General features: G+C 43.0%; 1 protein-coding gene across 7 annotated transcripts in view; it reads right to left on the bottom strand.

The window, feature by feature from the left end:
- The window catches only part of plxna1b (plexin A1b), a 193,664-nt gene that overhangs the window by 93,714 nt on the left and 79,508 nt on the right, over positions 1 to 20,442 (bottom strand). For all 7 annotated transcript variants that reach the window (XM_020592554.1, XM_020592556.1, XM_020592549.1 and 4 more), the window contains exon 4: positions 11,392 to 11,532. In XM_020592554.1, the coding sequence (XP_020448210.1) occupies positions 11,392 to 11,532 (141 nt within the window). The remainder of the gene's footprint in view (positions 1 to 11,391; positions 11,533 to 20,442) is intronic.

The raw sequence follows: 20,442 nt of genomic DNA, 5'->3' as shown, positions 1-20,442 counted from the left end.
ATAGCATCCACCGCTGTAACTCAATTCTCCTTTCTCGCTCTCTCTTCTTCCGCTGTCAGCCCTCCACCTCGACCACACGCCGACGCCCTGACATCTCCCTTCTGCTATAAACTTTCCACCTTTCCTCTCCAATCTGTTTTTACAGAGCGCTATCACCTGCCTTTAAACATCAAGCTAACAGGCTTTGCGACGGTCACCACCAAAACCCAGAGGACTTGTAAAGCTTTCAGAGCAGCTTTTCATTGGTTGTTAAATCTAAAGACATTAAAGGCCCCAGCCTTGTTGCGGCTTCTTTAACATTCAAACCCACAAAGGGTCTCTAGTAGAGGAGAAGGGGAGAGGGGACAGCAGCCACGTCTACCAAGAGAGCCTCTTCTCTAGGTTACACTGTCTGGGGGGAAGAAGTCACAGTTTATTTTTAGATACATGTTACTAATTTATAATGCAGAGTTTCAGACAACTACTGTACCACTGAACCTCATGTGGCTCTAGTCATGAAGTAAAGGGGCCTACACAGCAGGAACTTGGTTTTACTGGTAAGCTTCCATGGACCAAAGTACTGTATAGGACAGTAATGAAAGGAAAAACACATGCATAAACAATGAACTTTCCATAGATACAGGTTGGAAAGATGCATGTACTGTATATTCTGTTGCAAGAAGAAATTGGTCTTTAATTTAAACTTGTATTACTCCACTTCAGCCATCCACACATCACTTTGTAATCTTAAAATAGAGTTAGAGTTAGCTAGAGTTACCCGGTTTAAACTAAAAGTTAAATACAAAATACGTTTTCCTCATTAGGGGGGTTTTCTTGTTCCACAAGCAGCCAAATATTCAGGAGTCAACAACAGGAAGGAGGAGGAGGACGAAGAAGATAAAGACAGGCTATCACCAGTCATCTTCCCTCCGCCTGCTCTCTGTAAACTGCCACTAACCACGCATGAATTATTTTAATAACCGCCAATCATCATCTGTCTTGCTGTGGTTTAATATATGCTTGCAGTGAAGAGTCCTGTGCAACTGAACAAAAACACACCAATGCCTGCCTACACGGTCACTATATTCTCCAGGACGACAGAGATATAGAAGTAAAGAGAATGCAACTGGGTGTGTTTGTTACGTGCAACTCCAGCTGCAAAATGGGTTGTAGCTATCATCACTGTGCAGCGACTGCTTTGGCATCAGTGTGCCGTGCCTACGACTTATCAATAATAATGGCAGTTCTACCTGAACCTAGTACCTTTGCATGCGATCCCTTAGGCCTAGTTCAGAAGCATGGCTTTCAACAGGGCACCCATGTAAGTGATCTGGTTCTGGCAGGGAGAGTGGTTATACCAAAGGCAAAGGTTTAGCATGTGTTCATTGACTGGATTGTAAGGGGCTTAGGAGATCAATGGCCAGCTAGGAGCTCAAAGTGTTGGCTGATTGGAGATAAGCAGCAAGGCAAACAAGACTAGCAGGGTTTAGCACTGAAAAGGAAGAAGAGGTGATGAAGAGAGGGGGAGGGCGGCTCCAGGTTGTGTAGTAGAAGAAATGAAAAGGGAGAAACAGCAAGTCACCTTCACTGGGTTCCACCGAAATATCATTTTCTGCCACATTTACTTTGCTGAATTATGTCCAAATACCAAATTGGTGTTACACTGCAGAGATGGTATTGACAGATCTGTTTATTGTGGTCAACTCAAAAATAGTGTTACTGCAGCCCTTGTTTAGTGAATTACAGAAGGGTGTTTATGTGTCACAGTAGAAGAATATAATGTCCCCTGTGATAGCTGTAATCTTTTGTTTCCTGTCTCAGAACTTGCTCCCTGCCCTTCCTGCCTTGTTCTCCATCTTTATCACTCTCATATTGCTTTGTCTGCCTTTCTTCCTTACTGATCAACTCTCCTTCTCTTTCGTCTCTGAAATGTATCTTGTTATCCTCTCTGTCCTGCACTGGGCTCAGTTATTCAGCTGCTCCATTGCTTTCCCTCCTTGGAAATACTGTTTTGATTTCTTCTCCTATACCCAATCCCAGTGAAAATAAGAGGCAGATCAAACAACTTATTTTATGCCATTTATGTGTGCGTATATTGCAAGTTCATGGTCGATGAAAATGATTTAAATTCTCTTCTCCTAGTAAACTGCTATGAGACAACATATATACAGCACAGAATAAGATTTCGGTGGAGCTGCAGGAGTGCATTCTCATTGTAAGCACCTTCAAATTAACACAGAATCTTCAAATAAAATGTTTTTAAAAGAACTCAACTCTAAAAGAAAAAAAATGTATTAAAATGGGCCCAGAAGTCAAACAGCAAAACACAGATAATGTTAGTTCATGATGATATTGGGAGTTTTTGCAATCAGTGTTGTTCTTTACTGTAAATTAAAATGATTTATTTTAGCAAAAGAGAATAGAGAGACAATAAGATAGGCTTCAGCTTCAAGGGGGTCAGTCTGAAATAAGTGCAACAGTAAACTAACTGTGAGGACTCACTACAAACAAAATAAAGAGTTATCCCAGAGTGAAATTTCTGAAAAATCAAGATGTGGAAACTCATCACTCCTCTTGAACAAATGAACGTTCCCTTCAACTCCTCCAAAAAGCACTAACCTCAAACTATAGGTCAATACATTCAATTAATCATTCTGTGTAGCCATTTGTCCATAATACTCTGGCCGTCATGCGAGAAAGAGCCTGATAGAAAAAGAGAAAGAGAAGAACACGGTGGAAAACTGAGACAGAGACAAAGGATGAGACAGAGATTGAAAAACTGTAGAAAACAAAGAACTGGAACAAAGAGACTACGAAGAGAAAGAGAGAGGTAAATGTGACTGGCTAAGGTAGACAGGCCTAGGGGTCTTCTAATTAAGTGAGGATGGGAGAGGCCGGCTGCCTGGTAAATGACTCTGTCACTTTAGTAAATGGACTTGGTGAGGAGTGAGGAGCCACACAGCTGGCATTTCCATTAGCACTGCCAAGCGACCCAGCACCATATACACACACGCACAGTGAGAAACAGAGGAGACGAAGGAGAGCGGAGGGGGAAAAAAAGGACAAATGCTACTTTTCTTTATTTGCTCTCACAGGTGTTGCCATGTGGAAGTGACGCCTGGTGGGTCTACAGTATGGATGGGAGGGGAACAGTGGTAACGAACCAGCTTTTCACTAATACGGATGCTTTCATTCAACAGCACTGCCAAGACGTTTTACAGGAGCTTTTGAATATTGTTATTATCCCCTTTTGCATTATATCATTACAAACCAATACATACAACCATAACTAAGGTCAACTAAGTCATGACTGAAAATTAAAGGGGTAGTATAGCAAGTTTGTTTTGCGGAATGGTCAAAACTGACGCAGCAGTGGAAGAGGTATCCAGAGGTTTGGTCACTAGTACAGGTAAAGCTCAGAAGAAGTTGGATCCTACATGTCTCCTAATGGAACGAAGTGGCATCTTTCATTACAATCTCCTTGTGACTGACCAATCACTTAAATCATTTATTGAGCAAAACTAGACATTTCCAGATGTCACCTTGGGTTCTGAAATTGAAAACGAAATAAAACATTAACAATTACACAAAAATGAAGATAATTATTAGCAGCAGTCCTTGTTATTTTGCACAATTCCAGTTAGTAATATCATTTTCTTACTTTTTGTAATTTCTGACAAAGGAAACTGTAAGAAAATTTGCTATTCCATTTTTCTACTTAGCTTTTCCCTATTTGATACTTCATAACCGTGTCTGACGAGGCCTGCTGTGCATGAATTTGAAAAGAAATTTGACTCCGATTCAAAACAATTCCCTGCGCTGTCATGCATGAGCAACATTTGATTGCTCTACCCAGCGCGGCTCGTGTTTAAGGCTCGGGACTGAATATGGTGATGCGCCACTCGAAGCGGCTCCGGGGGCCACGCCAGCTTTTGACTGGCCTCATTCCATGACAATCAGTCAGAGCCACATCTTTCCGCCCCAATCACTGTCAAGCAACAGGAGGACCGATTGTACAGACAATTGATAGTGATTGAGAAGAAAAGGAAGGAGGGGGAGATGGAGGGCGAGAGAAACCATTAACCTCCCTATCCATCTCGCCCTCTTTTCTAACCCTATCAGTCTGCTCCATCGCTCCATCCTTTGGGAAAAGACAGCAGAGGAAAACAGAGAGAGATGAGAGAAAGACAGAGCTATCTTGTGACAGTTCCACTTCCATTAGGACCGATAGCATCACACCCAAGATGACTGCCTGAGCACAGTTTTCTGATGGGCCCCGCATACACTCAATTAAGCACACATACTTTTAAAAAATGGGGGAAAACTACAAAAAAGAATGATGGCAGGAAAAAAGGAAGTAAGAGTAAGGCCAGGAAACATGAGAGAGGAAGAGAAATGAGCCTTTGGAGAGACACGGAAGCCATCCCTCTATGGCAGGGGTGGGCAATTCCAGTCCTCGAGGGCCGCTGTCCTGCTTGTTTTCCAACTATCCCTGCCTGACCTGCTGCTGATTACCTGGCTCAGGTGTGTTCAGCCAGTCAGAAGCTGGAAGATACCAATTCACTTTATCTTCCCTCACTCCACTTTCATCTAAGATGGTGTCTTCCAGCTTCTGACTGGCTGAACACACCTGAGCCAGGTAATCAGCAGCAGGTCAGGCAGGGATAGTTGGAAAACAAGCAGGACAGCGGCCCTCGAGGACTGGAATTGGCCACTCCTGCTCTATGGCTAATGGTGGTATCTCAGTCAACACCCTCGCATATCTGTTACTATAGAAGAAATCAGAATCAATTCTCAAATTTTTTCCCTTTCTATTCCTTCATTATATCAGAAAGGAGGAGCAGGATTAGCACTTTATCATTTCTATTATCAATCAATCTGAAGATTATTTTCTCATTTAACTATATAATGATTTTGCCTGTAAAATGTTAATCATTGCGGCTCAAGAGGTGACAGCATTAATTGGTAGAGAGAGCAGAGACAGAGCAAGGTCTGTGTAATGGCTGAAGGATCTGTCACGAAAACTGCAATCCTGTTCTTTTGCATAAGACAAATTTTTGTTACACTGTTCTGAATAATTTTTTTATACATTTTTTTGAGCAGCCATTAAACGGATGCCCCAAATGAGAGTAGGGAAATGTGCTGAATAAATCTGCACAAGAAATGAGGACATCTACAGAGATGTGACTGTGCAGTTATGGATGGATGTAACAGTGCTGAGTATGCGCTGAGTGTGTACCCTGTCGTTGTACTGAGGAATGGTGCTATAATTGTAAGGTCTCATAGTTGAGTGCCACAAACTTACATAGCTAAACCCCGCTACCTGCACCTCTCCTTTCTAGTCACTGTACTCCTGTCTTTGCTCCACTGCACGCACCTATTAACATTTACATAACAATGACCACCTCCTTGCTGAAAGTCTGTGTATGTGTGTATGGGCAGTGATTGTTGAATGGCCAACAGGGTAATGAGGAGTTGAATTTTTATAGTGTGGGAGTGAGGACATTTTGACTGGTCTTCACTTTCTGACAAACCTTCCAGGGGCCACTTAAACCTAATGAACAGGTAGGAGGCTTAGTGAGCTCAGTCCATGACCAAAACTGAAAAAATACTAGAGGTGGGAGAAAAAAAAACTGATTCACTCTAAAATCATAACTTCTATGGTACTAAATTGATTCACAAAAGCTGAAAATCAATTTCTGTCGGAATGTTGATGGAATGAAAAAGGCGGGGCTCAATAGTATGTGTAGCAGTATGTAGTGTACCATTTACCATCACCATTTACACAGTAAACTGCAGTAAGAGCCTAAATGTAGTGCCCCTCACCAAATCGTTTTTAATTAAATATTGTTCTGAATGAAATTATGAGTTTGCCAGATTCCCAATGATAAAAATACATTTAAATCAATTTCAGCAAATCAGTTGCTGCGTGCTACTTACTGTATACTCTCTGAATGATAAAGCAAAGTGTCAGCCAACAGTGGCTGATGTTTAAACACTTATTAACTACGCAAGTTCCTCAGGCGGCCAGAGTTTCATAAATTGTACAAAATTAATCTTTGAACTACTCAGAAAAGACTGACTAGATGTGTCTAGTTCACTAAAACGTCTGTGTTGATTGATACAACCAGCTGCTTATTATGTGTGTTGTCAATCTGTGCTAATGTGTTTGCTAACGAGACTGGCGGCGAACCAGTAATATATGAATGTAAACAGATCAACAGGCGCGTGCGCACACATACACACACAAAGAGGACTGATGGCTGATGAAACCCTATGGGTAAGATATTACTTGATGAGGTCTTGTTGAGAGAACCAACAACACAATACACACCATTATTGCCATTGTAGGGACTCAAACCAACAGCTTGTGAATGGCACAAGAACTCTGTGTGTATTAACACAGACTCCTCGAAGGGATGAGAGTCTTGATTAAATGTGGAGGGGGAAATCTCTTTCAGAAGCTGAATGGAAAGTCAGACAGTGGGGATTAGCACCCACACACAGAGGCACACGCAAATATATGTTTGAATGCTGAGTGTTTACAAATGCAGATTCCAAGAAAGATGTGCAGACGTGGTAGAATTAACGCACAAACCATCACTGGTACAAAATGTGACTGGGATATACAGTACATACTTTTATGTGCTTACTCATCCTGTAACACTCAGTGCAGCATCACCGACACTTTAACAAAGGTCATCACATATAAGCAAATTATACATCATTTCCTACCACTGTATCAAGCTATCCAAGTCCACCCCCACCCCCCAACCCACACGCCAGAGAAGCTGAATATTGATATTTTCAGCAAGTAGCCAGCCCCGCACACAGTTGGCATCAGACACGAAGGATGTGCACATACTCACGAAGACCGAGTATGTGTACAAAGATGGCAAGAATGGCAGCTGCAGCATCCAATTCAGTCAGTGCGCTCTACCTTTTTGGCTTTAAAACAGAAGAGGGAAGTCTTGACTGAGCCAAGTCAGCATGAGATGATTTCCCACAGGGGCAGTTTTTGCACAGAAGAAAGAGGCTTCAAAAAGTCAAAGAGTGACATTGTTCTTTGTGAAGGTTTTTATGAAAAGAAAAAACAACTTTAGCCAACCCGCAGCTCATCTAGAAGCAAATACAGTCCTATTTCTACTAAGAACAACACATTTCTAAGCTATGAATATGGGCAGTAACGGTGTGTGTGTGTGTGTGCGTTTTCTCAGCTCGGTAGTGAGTGGATCGATCCTTATTGATAATGTCAAGATTTCTGAAATGTCAGCTGGTGCAGACCTTTACCTGTCAGCTCACACACACAGTCAAATGTCAAAATGTGATCAACATGAGCAACAAGCACCCAGTCATTGACATACAAGATGTACTACAGTCACAAGTAAACCAATTTAAATCTCCCACAATAACATACTGTCTCAAACACACACAGCAGGCCGTCCTCTCCTGCTGCCATATCGTCCATTGATAATAATGACAGTGATGAATACTGCTGGAACAGAGCAAGTCATAAATCACTGGGCCTCACCCCTAACTCTGACTCACCGCCCGGGCATTCATTTGTGTGTGTGTGTGTGTGGGGGGGGGGGGTCTCGAAAAGGGAGGACTTGTCGTGGGCTACGCATCAGTGGATATGTCCAGTGACACCTTAATGTGCTTGGCTTGTCTGAGGAACCCCTGCAGGCTACACACACACACACACACACACACACACATCAATTTGCAGCATGAGAACAAGGCTGTGTTTATCTGTTATATGAGAAATATAGGAAAAATGGAGCATGACTGCATTCTTCATATAAGTTTACCAGTGTGTTTCTGTGTGAGTAGTAAAGTAGCATGCTCTTTCCTTCATCTATCCATGCTCTGCCTCCTCTACCTCCTTTGAGAAAGAGACCAAGTATGTCTATGTATGTGTGTGTGTGTGAGAGAGAGAGAGAGAGAGAGAGAGAGATAGAGAGAGAGAAAGAGAGAGAAGGAAGAAAAGGGGGTGCAGCAGCGATAGTGAGCAATCATTAAAAACATGGGAATGGGATCAGTAGAAGGCATTTAGAGGGGAGGGCTCAATTTGGACTTAAATGGAAACATGGAAGCGTGTGTGTGAGTGTATGCAGCAACCGAGGCACAGATTTATAAAAGCAGGGATGGGGGGCATAGCTGGATAGATGGAGGGCAGAGGATAAAGATGAGGGTAAGACGGAGGGCTAGAGAAAGGAATTGCCCCCTTTAGTCATCAGTGCTGGAAAGGGGGTTTAGCTTGGAGGTCTGGCAACTGCAACCCCCACCCATCCTGCTTAACCCAAGCCTTCTATCCATTAATGGAACACACAACTGGATGAAGATGTGTACTGTGTGTGTGCGAGAAAGAAAGCAAGGGAAGTTCTGAAGCAAAGGGCATGCTGGGAGCTGGATGGAGACAGAACGTCCTTGAGTGTAAATGGGTGTGTGTGTGTGTGTGTGTGTGTGTGTACAGGAAGTGTGTGAGCCTCAGTGTGTGTTCTTGTCTTGCGCTCGTGTCTGTAAGTAAATATGTGCATGTGTGTGTCCCTCATGCCCTTTGCTGCTCTAGCTGCCAAGATAAAGTGGAGGAGGCCTCCAAGACACAAAGGCCCACTTAAACAATAACACAACTGTGTATACCTCTACCCTAACATACTGGTGCTGAGCCTGTTTTGAAATATGATCTTCATAACACCAACAATAAATGTCCATTATTTATCTCTGTGGTATTGTGCGTATTTGATTCAACACACTTTACATTTGTGTGCTCATCTGTCTCCAGCATGTGTGCATGTTCTCAATCCACATCATTCCCACACTGAAATAAAGTACTGTGCACCACCCCGGCTGCCATAAATCTTAACACTGTATTAGTGGTCCTAACTTGTATTGTAAAAGACGCAGTTGCACCTCGAAGCTTGTTATTAACGTAAAGGTGGTGAGCACTGACAGTAAAGTTACTGAGTGGAGCCATCAGCACCAGGCAAGTAATGCTAGTGTTAGAAGCCAATGATTCAACAGTAACTGGGACCAACTCCTGTCAGTTACCCAAGTAATGTGTGCCCATACAGTGATACTAAGACATTGAGAGAAAATTTCCTCTTTAGTAAAATTTCCTCTTGAGTTAACATTGGTACTATTACCCTGGGTAACTATTTAATTTCATGACAGAAGACATAATTGTGTGTGATATTTCTGATTCATATTTAACATTAAATTAAAATTAGGAAATAACTGATGTATATTAGTCACACTGGTCACACACTGAAAAACATCAAATCCTAATCATGGGTGGATGGAATTAGCACTGTATCATGTGATACATTTTACATTTCTGCAGTGAAAATTAGGTCTGTGAGAACATGGTCCCTACAGTCAAACATGGTGGAGGTTCACTGATGCTTTACTGCTTCAGGCTCTGGATGTCTTGACTGTGTGTATGGCATTATGAAATCTGACTACTAATGAATTCTGGGGTGCAATGTGAGGCTCAGTGTCAGAAAGCTGGGTCTCCGTCAGAGGTCATGGGTCTTACAGCAGGACAAAGATGTGAAGCAGACTTCAAAAAGCACCAGAAATGGTTTCAGACAATGTGCCAGAGAAGTGGCCAGATCTCAATCCCATAGAGCAGCTGTGGAGAGATCTCACAACAGCAGCTGGGAGAAGGATCCCTTCAAATCTGAGACCTGGAGCAGCTGGCAGAAGAAGAGTTGGTTCAAAACTCCAGTAGAGAGGTGGAAGACTCCCTGGTGATTACAGGAAGTGACTGATTTCAGTTATTTTGTCCAAAGGGTGTGCTACCAAATATTAAGCTGAAGGTGTCAGTAATTCTGTCCGGTCCATTTTTGGAGTTCTGTGTGAACTGGATCAGATTTGGCTTTTTTCTTTTTGTGCTGTTCCAATGCAAACAAAAGAAACAAACATGAGAATACCAAAGAATTTGTGATTGCAGCAGTTTTCTGGGAGAAGTGATGCCTTATCTGACAGAAATGCAGGGGTTGCTAATATTCTTGGCCATGACTGTACAACCTCACTTTCCTTTTTCTCCCCTCCCTGCATCTCTGTTTCCTTCACTCAATGCACTAATGAGACAGAAAAACGAGGGGAGCAGCTGGGCCTGAGGAGCAACAGAGATGTGACCCCCCCTTGTCCTGCCATCAAAGTAGACACAGCCCTCGCCAGCGGTGGGACTGGTAATGACCAGGGGCGCGCACACACACACACACACACACACACACCACATGTGACCTATAAAAATCTCTGTATGTTTGTGTGTGTAATGTCTTAATCACTAGCTATGGTGGTGATGTGTGTAGCCGGCATAGGTGTGTGTGTTGCTCTGTAATTATATTCAGCAGTGGGTTGAGTTATGTTGCCATTGTAAAGTGGGGAGGAGGGTTAAGATATACATCAACTAACGGCTAATGGTGGTGAAGTCTGCTCTGGACAGATGGTACTGAAGGAAATGACTGGACCCAACCATGCAAGACAGAAAACCGGTGTGTGTATGTGTACCTAGGCTCTAGCAATCATGTAGTTTTTGCCATTACCAGTGTTCATCAATCCAATGATCCAATCACCTCCAATAGCTGAACTGGGGTGGGGGTGGGGTGCCCTCTCTCTCATTACAATTTTGATGGTCATTATAGCTGATCTCGGAGCACAGCTGCTGTCATTAGCCCGCATTTTGCTTCAGTTTATCAGACAGTGTTAGTGACTGTAAAAATATAAAGTTTGTCTGCAGCAATAGCACAGAGATTTCCCCCCTCCCTCCTTCTCTCCTGTTGGTATGTCTGTCACTCTTGCTCTAATTACACATACGCATGAGAAATAGTTTTGCAGTGCATAACTGAAAAATTATTTGAAGTCAATTGCAGGTGTTTACTGTATACATTCACAATTGAATTTCAGGCTTCAGCTAGAGCCAGCCTGATAGAAACAGACCGAAGCCGTTCAAGATAGAGAAGTGGAGAGAAGAGCCTCGGTCAAGGACCCAGCAGGCACAGACACACACACCTGCTAGAATCGAGCAGTAGCACCAGGCATATGAAGAAAGGAGATATTTGTCATACTGCAAAGAGCATGTGGCAGGACTGGCAGGTGGAAAAAGGAGCCTGAACAGGTTGATTTAGACCACTGAGCAGAGTCACTTGGGCTGATTAACGCTGATTGCCGACTGAAATAAAACAATAAGTGTCAGCGTCTGCAATCGTCATAGTCAATCTAATCATCAATCAGCACAAAACTGTGCATGCGTGTAAACACACCTACATGTGTGAACAAGCATATGGGTGCAGCCAAATAAAATGTGTAACTGAAGGCACCATTGGCCCTCTTACATCTCAGCTGCACAGTTTGTGTGTGTGTCTGGATGTGTATTTGTGTGCGCACCTCCAACAGTGAACTCACCTGTCTATCAGTCAGAGCATAGATGTACTGCTGGTCTGGGCTGAACAGCATGTCCCTCAGTAAGGGGCTTCCCCCCTCACTAACGGTCACCTTCTCATACAACACCGCTGGCCGGTAGGGACTCACAGAGTTCACCAGGATCTACAAGGAAACACACACACAAAAACCACATTGAAGAAGGACTGCTCATACAAACAAACCTTATGAGCATTCAACACATGCAGAAATATGATCCCTCAACTGCAATGGCATTTTATCGGGCATTATGTAACTGAGCACCGCTTATGTAAAACTGCAAATAGCGATATGGAGTATGGCATTTGCATTATTATTGCTATAACACCTGGGAGCTGCGGCTTTATGGTAAAAGCTCTGAAAAGAAAAGTGTCAAGCTGTAAGACGAGGATAGATTTCACTTCGAAGCAGCTGCAGGCAGGAGTGATCGAGTTAGTCTGGAATGTTTACATGTAACATGATCACAGCCAGTGTTAAAGCAACTAATAAGTTGAAAATGTTTACTTTTAGTATACATCAAACAACATATTCATTTTCTCTATATTATATTTGCAGCACATATGAGCATGAAGACAATGAAATACTGAGACACAATCTTTGTTTTTGCCGTTTTTGCACATCTCATATCCCCCTAGCAATATCCATACAAAAAAACTTCTCACATTGCATATTTCCCCCAAACTAGTTTCTGTGTATGTTCTTCCTCCTGGGGAAACAGGCTGCATTCACTTCAGCAGTAACAGGTGGTTATTATATTACTGTAGGAGGCATGAAATTACCCAAATTTTGGGAAAAAGGCTGAATTCGCTTGCATTACAGAACCATGTGAACGGCTTAATTAAAAGGCTGTGTTATTAGTAGTGTTGAATATAGTGAACAGAGACATGATTACAGAGGTAGATGCATAGAAAGGGACATTATTGAACAAATAATAGTGTTATTACAACTGTACAAAAGACAGCTCTATTCAGTACCTGAGGGGAACAAATGGAAACAACTTTACAACTGAAATTATGAAAACACTGTAGTCTTGTATAAAGGCTGGAAAGAACAACAGTGATTCACTAGCTTTGGGTTTCATTGGAAACGTAATTACCAATACACCTGTATAGACAAGCGTAACTATTTATCTCACAGTGAAGGCAAGCAGGTGCATGTGCATACACACTCACACGTGTGCAGACACTCAAAATTTTCTTTTGTGAGCTTTGGCGAATAATTTGCCCAGATATGGAAAGTAATGGTGCAGATACAAGATGGGAGATTGGCTGGCTGGGATGGCTGTGAGCCAAAGTCATCTCAGCAGCAAATGAAAAGCGCCGAGTTGGGGGTGGGGGGGTATCAGCTCTCCATTACTGAGCTTTGTCGACTCGCGCTGCTATCAGCCCGCAGTAACAAGGAAGGAACGGCAGGCAGTGACTGGCTGGAAAATGACACTGAACACACACACACACACACACACAAAAAGGGCCTCACCCAGATAGATGAGAAGTGATAAAATGAGAAAACACAAAAAGGATGATATACAGTACATATGCTAATAGTGCATTGATAGAGATATACTCTCTGCATGCACGCCCGCACACACACACGGGTGGAAGCTGAACATACACACTTTGCAATGAAAGAATTTATTTACAATCTCACCAAAAGAAACCAGGGGCAACAATCCCATTATCTCCCACTGCCTGTGTGCCTGAGAGAGAGGCCGAAAAAGACAGAGAGATAGCGCTCATAAGGCTGTGATAAAGCACCAGCGACGAGAGGAAATATGGATGTTATTACCTAGGTAATGGCTCTGTAAACAAAGGATACATTTCATTCATGGATGGCTCACATCTACACGACCACATACACACGCATACCAACACACGTGACAACGCAGTTCGCACATACAGACAATGGGAATAAGGCTGACAGATGTGAGGGTGAAAGAATGGTTTTTGTTCTCTGGGCTCCCAGCATCATTTTCTCTTTCTCTCTCTCTCTCACAGAAACGAAGGCTTTCCAGTTGGCAGCCACATCTCTCTCTCCAGACACCTAAGTCCAGTTCACTGGCTAATGACCAGTGCAGCTTAGACACAACCAGACAATACTACACAGACTAAAAATCTTTCTGTCAACCTTCCTGTCCATCTGCTTGTCTGTCAGAGCATCTTCCAGTCTGTGTTAGTATACAAACAAATGTCTCTTCATCCTTTCTCTCCTTTTGTCAATTACTGATTCCAATAACCCTTCAAAAACAGGGACATTAAATCTAACATATAATATGTTTCTCTTTTGTCTTACTTCCTTTTACACCTTTGTTTCCCTCTTTATTCTCTCCCTACCATTTTCCTTTCTCTGTGACGAGACAGTTCATACCCAGTTTTAACATTTGGGAAAAAAATGTGTGGAGAAAGCAAGAAAGGTGAGAAAAACTGAAAACAGCAGAGTGGGCGCATGAGTAGGTGACATGTGAAAACAACAGGTAATAAATCGTCTCAAATCAATTTACTCTACGGATGCTGCAGCCAAGACAGGCCAGAGAATATGGAAACCAGGGACAGAACAAAGGACTATGGGATATATAAAGTGGATGGGCAGATGGATGGGTGGGATACATAAGGTATGTTTGCCTGATTGGATCAAACTGAGCTGCGCGCCTGGGAATAGAGGCAACAATCTAATAACCAGGTTAACAGGGGGAACACTACATTTAGGAGAGGTTACAACCTCTCCTGGAAGAGCTTAGTGTGGATGAATGTGTGCATAACTGTGTGTGTGTGTGTGTGTGTGTGTGTGTGTGTGTGTGTGTGTGTGTGTGTGTGATTTTACATGCCTGTGCATGTCTTCTGATTTTCACATATCTACAACAACATCAACGTGTAGGATATTTTTCCCCACACATGTATAAATTCACAGGTTTACTGTATGTTTCCATGTATGCACAGCTCTATATGAATGTGTATACAGTCTGCACAGACCAAGCCAAGAAATCAGTGCGTTCGTTGGTGACGACACTTCTGCTGTCTCATCGCCTCCTTTGTATTGCCTGGCTTTCCACTAAGTGCTTGATGGATTGATTCACAAAATGATGCTGCGCTCGTGTTTTCAGGAAAAGGCCCATCTCTACTCTCTTGTCAACATGTATAATGTAACATTAATAGACCTTAAACACATTAGAGCCACTGTTTTAAGTAAGAACACAGAGAGGTAACAACAGAGGGAAGAGAGGAAGCAGACAAAGCAGAGAGGGGGGAATAATGAGGAGTGAAAGCCACTGGGAAATAATAACATATGAATAAATTAAAGCAGAATAAACAAACTATAGAGTCTGCCTCTCTACGACTTTGATGGGAAACTCCAAATTTGAGCCGATAGCTACAACTCAGGAGTGTTTCCATGACCTACAATTGTTATTCCTTCCTGCAATGTTAATATTGTTTGTCAGCTCGGCAAAACTGGGAATAAAAGGAGATGAAGCAGTAAGTGCTGTTTTTCACTACAGCTGTGCTCTCTGGAGAGGAGAGGCCGTACAGTGTTGAAAACAACTGAAATCTAATATCCAGTGGAGTAAATGAGAGAAACAAGTTGCGGAGTAACTTCTGGCACATCACTATAGCATTGTCCATTTCACATTCCCCAACAGCTCCAGGGGTTTTATTACCACCCCTGTGTTTCCCTGTCTGCAGTGCGCCTCTCGATATTCACAAACCTTTAAATAATCCATGTACTGGAAAAACAGGACTGCAACCACCACACTGTAACATTCCCTGCTACCATCCCTCCTCCTCCTCCTCCTCCGCCCACAACATCCAACATCCATTTTTTAAATCTGTTCTAGGAGCATTTACACCTCCCTCAACCCGCTGATCCACCCAAAAGCCCCTAATGCCAGGTTTTATCTGTGCCAGGCAGGCCTGGTTAGCACTGATAGACACACAGGATAGCTACAGCTGGTGGTATGAGGGTGAGAGAGGAGGGCGATAAGGCCGGCATGTCAGTGAGAATGATGCCTGTCATAGCGGCAAGTGACAACTGATGGAGCTTACGTACATGAAAGCGAGAGGCTTAGAGACACAGAGAGAGAAGGAACATCAATTGTGCATCTTCTACAGGATAGGTGCACTGGGGGGAGAACGGCGGGGGAAAGGGAACAGAGAGGGAAGGGGGCGAGGAAGTGAAGGATGGAAGATCAAAAGATAAAAAGTTAGAAGCAGCTGATGTATCAAAATATTGATTTACGCAGTAAATTTAAATAAAAGAGGGGACAGAGGAGTTCAAGCCGGAATTTCACGTCAATGTTAGCTTCACATGGAACAGAACAGACTGGTCCAGGTGTCCTTATGGGTCTGTCTGACAGCATACAGTTTGGGGATTGGCTTTGACATTTCAAAGCAGATCTGGAAATGTGTGTGAACATAAATCATACTTGACTCACACTCGTGAACATGCGCACATGCGTATACTGCCTTGAAAGAGGGGGAAACTTGACATAACTAGGTCTACGCATACAAAATGGCAATAGGCCCCACATTCCTGACTTTGATGTGCAAGGGGACCCCCAAGTACACGTGCATATGTGTGTGTGTGCGCGTGAGAGGCAATGTGCTTAGGGGGCCCTGCTGAAGTTGGCAATTCAATGTGGAGCAAAACAAAATGAGGCAAAGCAGCAAGAGGGTTACAAACGGGATAAACGTGGTACAGCAGTCACATGTGTACTGTAAGATGCCACCTGGTTGTACTGAGCTGGGCCGATTATTCAGAAGGCATCTGCTGTATCAGTCTGGGAACATTTGCTCTCATTTTTCCTGCTGTTAAAGCTCATGTGATCTGAACAAAAGCTCCAGAACAGTTACTGAACAGACCCGGTAGTGAAATTATTGTTTTCCCCAGATACAGTTTGGTCATGAATAAACTTTGATCCTCAGATTTTACACATGGACAAGAAGTTCTTAAAGCACTCGGGAGAAATATAAACTTGAACAACTGATAATGAAAATCCTGTAGTATGATTGAAAGCTATCACTGTTATTATTGTTGTTGAGGGAAACGTTAGATCTTAGCTGAAATACCTGAAACAAATGTACACACAAATCTCACCCTGACAGTGATGTTCTGCTATATCCCTGTGCCTGGTATTACTACACACAGACAAAGCACAAAACAGTCTGTCCACATTATATGGGGCTCTGTGGAGACTATCAACCTAATGACAGCTTCATGTAAACACCTCCCATATCCTCTCTGTTCTCCTTTAAGCGACGTTTTGTACTTGCAGCAGGGACGTTCAGATAAAGGGCTAAAATCACTCAGCTCCTATCTCACCATGAGCTTGGCAGAACTTGAGCACAGCAAGACACAAAACAAATCCATCACTTGTTCTCAGATGGCAACGGTTTCCATTAGAAACATCAGAAAACACACCTTTTCCCTCTTGCTGCGTGTAGGTGTGCGCTTTCAGGGTTGTTGTGCCATTTTCAATTACTAGCAGTAATACAGGAGGACAGAGCACTGAGCACCTGAAGCTATACTCAGAAACAGACACACACACACACACACACAGCATAGTGGATTATAGTACACGCTTTCCTGTAATACTACTGCCATACACCATTTGTGAAAGAAGAGCATCCCTTCAATATATAAGAAAATTATTTAATGAAATGAAAGTTGGGTTATCTAGCAAAGACCCACAGCTCCAAGGTGGTGTGTGTGTGTGTGTGTGTGTGTGTGTGTGTGTGTGTGTGTGTGTGGTTAGGAGCTGGAAGCAGATGGAGCATCACATATGACCGTCCCAATACACCTATGGCACAAATCTCCCTCACACACACACGCACACATACATAATGTATACAGCCCACATATAAGGGAGCCCAGAGTAAACCTTTACCATATGTGGGCCAGACAGAGACCGAGCAGCCTTCAACAGCACAAAGACAGACAAAGAGCTATGGTGACAATGACAGAGGAGGAGTGCACACGCATTCAGTGGAATGTCAGTGCAGCTGCTATCAAAACACTGTGCATATCTGGAGCGGGTTATTTTAAGGTCTGGGAAGGAGAGCAGACGCAAACATGAACTTCACACTCCTTTACCGTTTAGTTTAGAAGAGCTTTATTGGTATGTGAAATTCAACATATAAAAGGAAGCCCTGCTTGTTTCTCGATATTTATTTATGCTTGGTTTTATAAAAAGGTAAACAGACTAGATGGAGAGGAGATTATGTGAAAAACCATCATTTTTTTTCTTCATTGTGAAGCCATGTAAATGTCACAGCAGTAGCTCTATGACAGAAACACACCCGCACACCTCTTCAGTAATTCTTCCACACGCTGTTACACATTACTAACACTAACGCGACGTCTCCTATCCTCATGAGCACAATGAATTGTGAGTTCTTAAGCACTCATCTATCATCATCACTGCTCCATTAAAAGACAATTCTTGAAAAAGCCATTTATTTTTTTTCTAGTTAGCTGCCTAGTCCTTATCAGCAAAGACTATTGTTCATTTTCCAAAAATCTGTTATGAAGTGAGCTGAGATTTGGATGGGATTTCATTAGCACCTTGTTCATCTTACAAGACGTGAGACGGTCTATTTAAACCAGCGTTTTCTGAACACTGTTTTTTCAAGCTACACCTGATAAGTTCTATCAAACATCTTAACATTCCACACTCCTCAATGAGTTCACATATGCAGCTGTGTAATCTGGTCTATTCTGTCATGTCTGGTTACCTGCTATGCCACGTCTCACTAACCGACTTTGGTATTCACCCGCACCGTGGTTATTCATGTGTGAGCCTGTGGCCTTTCACCAGCAGAGCTCACAAAAGGTCACATACTCACACATCCGTACACACACAACTACAGCCGCACAAACATAATAGGCTATGGAGGAACAGGAGGCGGGAAGAGAAAGGAAACAAAGCCCGAGCCACATGTGGTATGATTCTCCCGGCACACATGTGTGCATAAACTACAGTGCAAACATGGTGGAAGCTTTAACAGCAAATTAAACCTATTCATCACTGCTAAGGCGTTTTAATCGTCATGCTCGCTGAAATTAAAAGACCTTGTCATCACTCTACCCCTATATCTCTACCCGTGTCTTGCTTCCTCAGCCTTTTCCTCAATGCCTTTTCTCTGGTTCCTCTCGCATGTATTTACCTCTTTTCCCCTCCTCCACCATCGCTCCCTCCAAATTAAATGCCTTTAGCTAGCAGTCGTCAGATAAGTGTGTGTAGCGAGTCGCTAGACATGGTGCGGCAGCAGCATTTCATCTTCCAACCATCACTAAATCACGCTAACTCAATCATCTGCAAGGAGTTACACACACACGCACGCACACAAAAGACTGAGAGTGTGAAAAGCAGTGCATCTAGAGAGGGGCTTTACTATGACTGATTTTATCAGATGTCTTGCAAGGGGGAAGAAATTGCACCACGACATTATCATATACAATAAGATGAGACTCGGATAGAGCTTTTCAACTGAATGCCTTTTTAGTGTTGCCATTCAAATGAAAAGAGACTTCCTTTTTCACTGAGACAACACAACTGCCTCATGTCTAAACTGGAATAATTGTGCATTTTTATAACAAAGACTGCTGAGAGGATATTTACTTTTAAGAAAAAAAAAATTAACTTAAAAGACTAACCTCAGTGTTTAATACAGTTATGGATGCATGTAAGAGTAGCAACCTGGCAGATGATTCATACAGTGACAGTGACATCTCTGAACCACTGCTAGCCCCTCCAAGCCACAGAGAGAAAGTGAGAGCTGTGCTAACAAGCTGCGAGCCTTATCAGACACCGGAAGGTGGAAAACTAAACAAAGAGGGAAGAGTGCTAAATGCAATGAGGGGGGACAGATGCTATCATCTATGAAGTGTGTATGTAGTTTTGAAGAGAGAAGTGGCACACATACAAACACAGGAAGTTGGCTGGGGAATAGAGCTCTGTTTGTACTGAGCGTGTGTTTGTATGAAAAAAGTGTTAGCGCACACAACGTGTGTGAGACAGTCTATCAATTTCCTTGCACAGCAGAATGTTTGCGTGCAGTGAATTCACGCTAGTGTGCAATTGTGTGGAGCTAATAAACATCAGTCACATTAAAAAGACATCAATTAATAGCCTGATGAAACGAAGAACATGAAATACACACTCACTCACTCTTGACGTGACACTAAGCAGCGCCGCTTGACCCACCATTTACTGACTAGATCAGCCATTCCCTAGGATTACAGCGAGTAGGACCTCATCTTCAGCTGTAATTACCAAGGTAGATGTATGTATGTGTGTGTGTGTGTGTGTGTGTGCGTGTGTGCCTGTGTGTCTTCCTGTGGGAGAGCCAAAGTGATTACATGACCACTGATGCCTCTAATAGCATATTTTAAAGAGAGAGGGGGAGAGAGGAGTGATTTCCATCTTTCTTGGGAAGGACCAGAATTATGGCAGAGGAATCCTATGGTGGTTAGGATGTGGGTCTGTTTTGACTGTGCCGTCATGTAAAAGTGTATGCTCATACGTGTGCTTGTGCAGATGTTTGTAATGGATGTAACACAAGAGGCTAATAGGAGCTAGGCCAAAACCACACCTCAGTGAAATGTGTGCCAAACCATCCCTGGCCACAAATGCCTGCCTCCCCTCCGCCCCTTTCATTTCCCCATCTTCCCGCTCCGTTCATTTATCCTCATCCCGCTGCTGAAAACAGTTCTGGGTTTTCTTCACTTTCAGCCTATTTCCCCCTCCTTTTTATTGTTGTTTTGACACTTTCCTTCTCCTCCTCTTTTTCTTCAAGCTCTCGCCCCTTCTCTCAACGGTAACTTCCTCTTCTGTCTTTCCAAAACACAAGCAAAAAAAGTAAAAACCTTACTCAGCTCTTATGCACACCAGAAAACAGAGGGAGAAAGAAGACGATGTAAACAAAGTCAAGATGAGCTCAGCGCACAAAATGGCAGTAACCAGCAAAACCGCAACACCGCCAGTTGCCGACAAAGAAGATGTTTTGAATTAAGAATCGGTTACTGGTAACTATAGGAAGCTTAGTG

This window comes from Monopterus albus, unplaced genomic scaffold, assembly GCF_001952655.1.
Source record: "Monopterus albus unplaced genomic scaffold, M_albus_1.0 scaffold18.1, whole genome shotgun sequence".
Lineage (NCBI taxonomy): Eukaryota > Metazoa > Chordata > Actinopteri > Synbranchiformes > Synbranchidae > Monopterus > Monopterus albus.
This window is presented reverse-complemented; position numbering and strand designations above follow the sequence as displayed.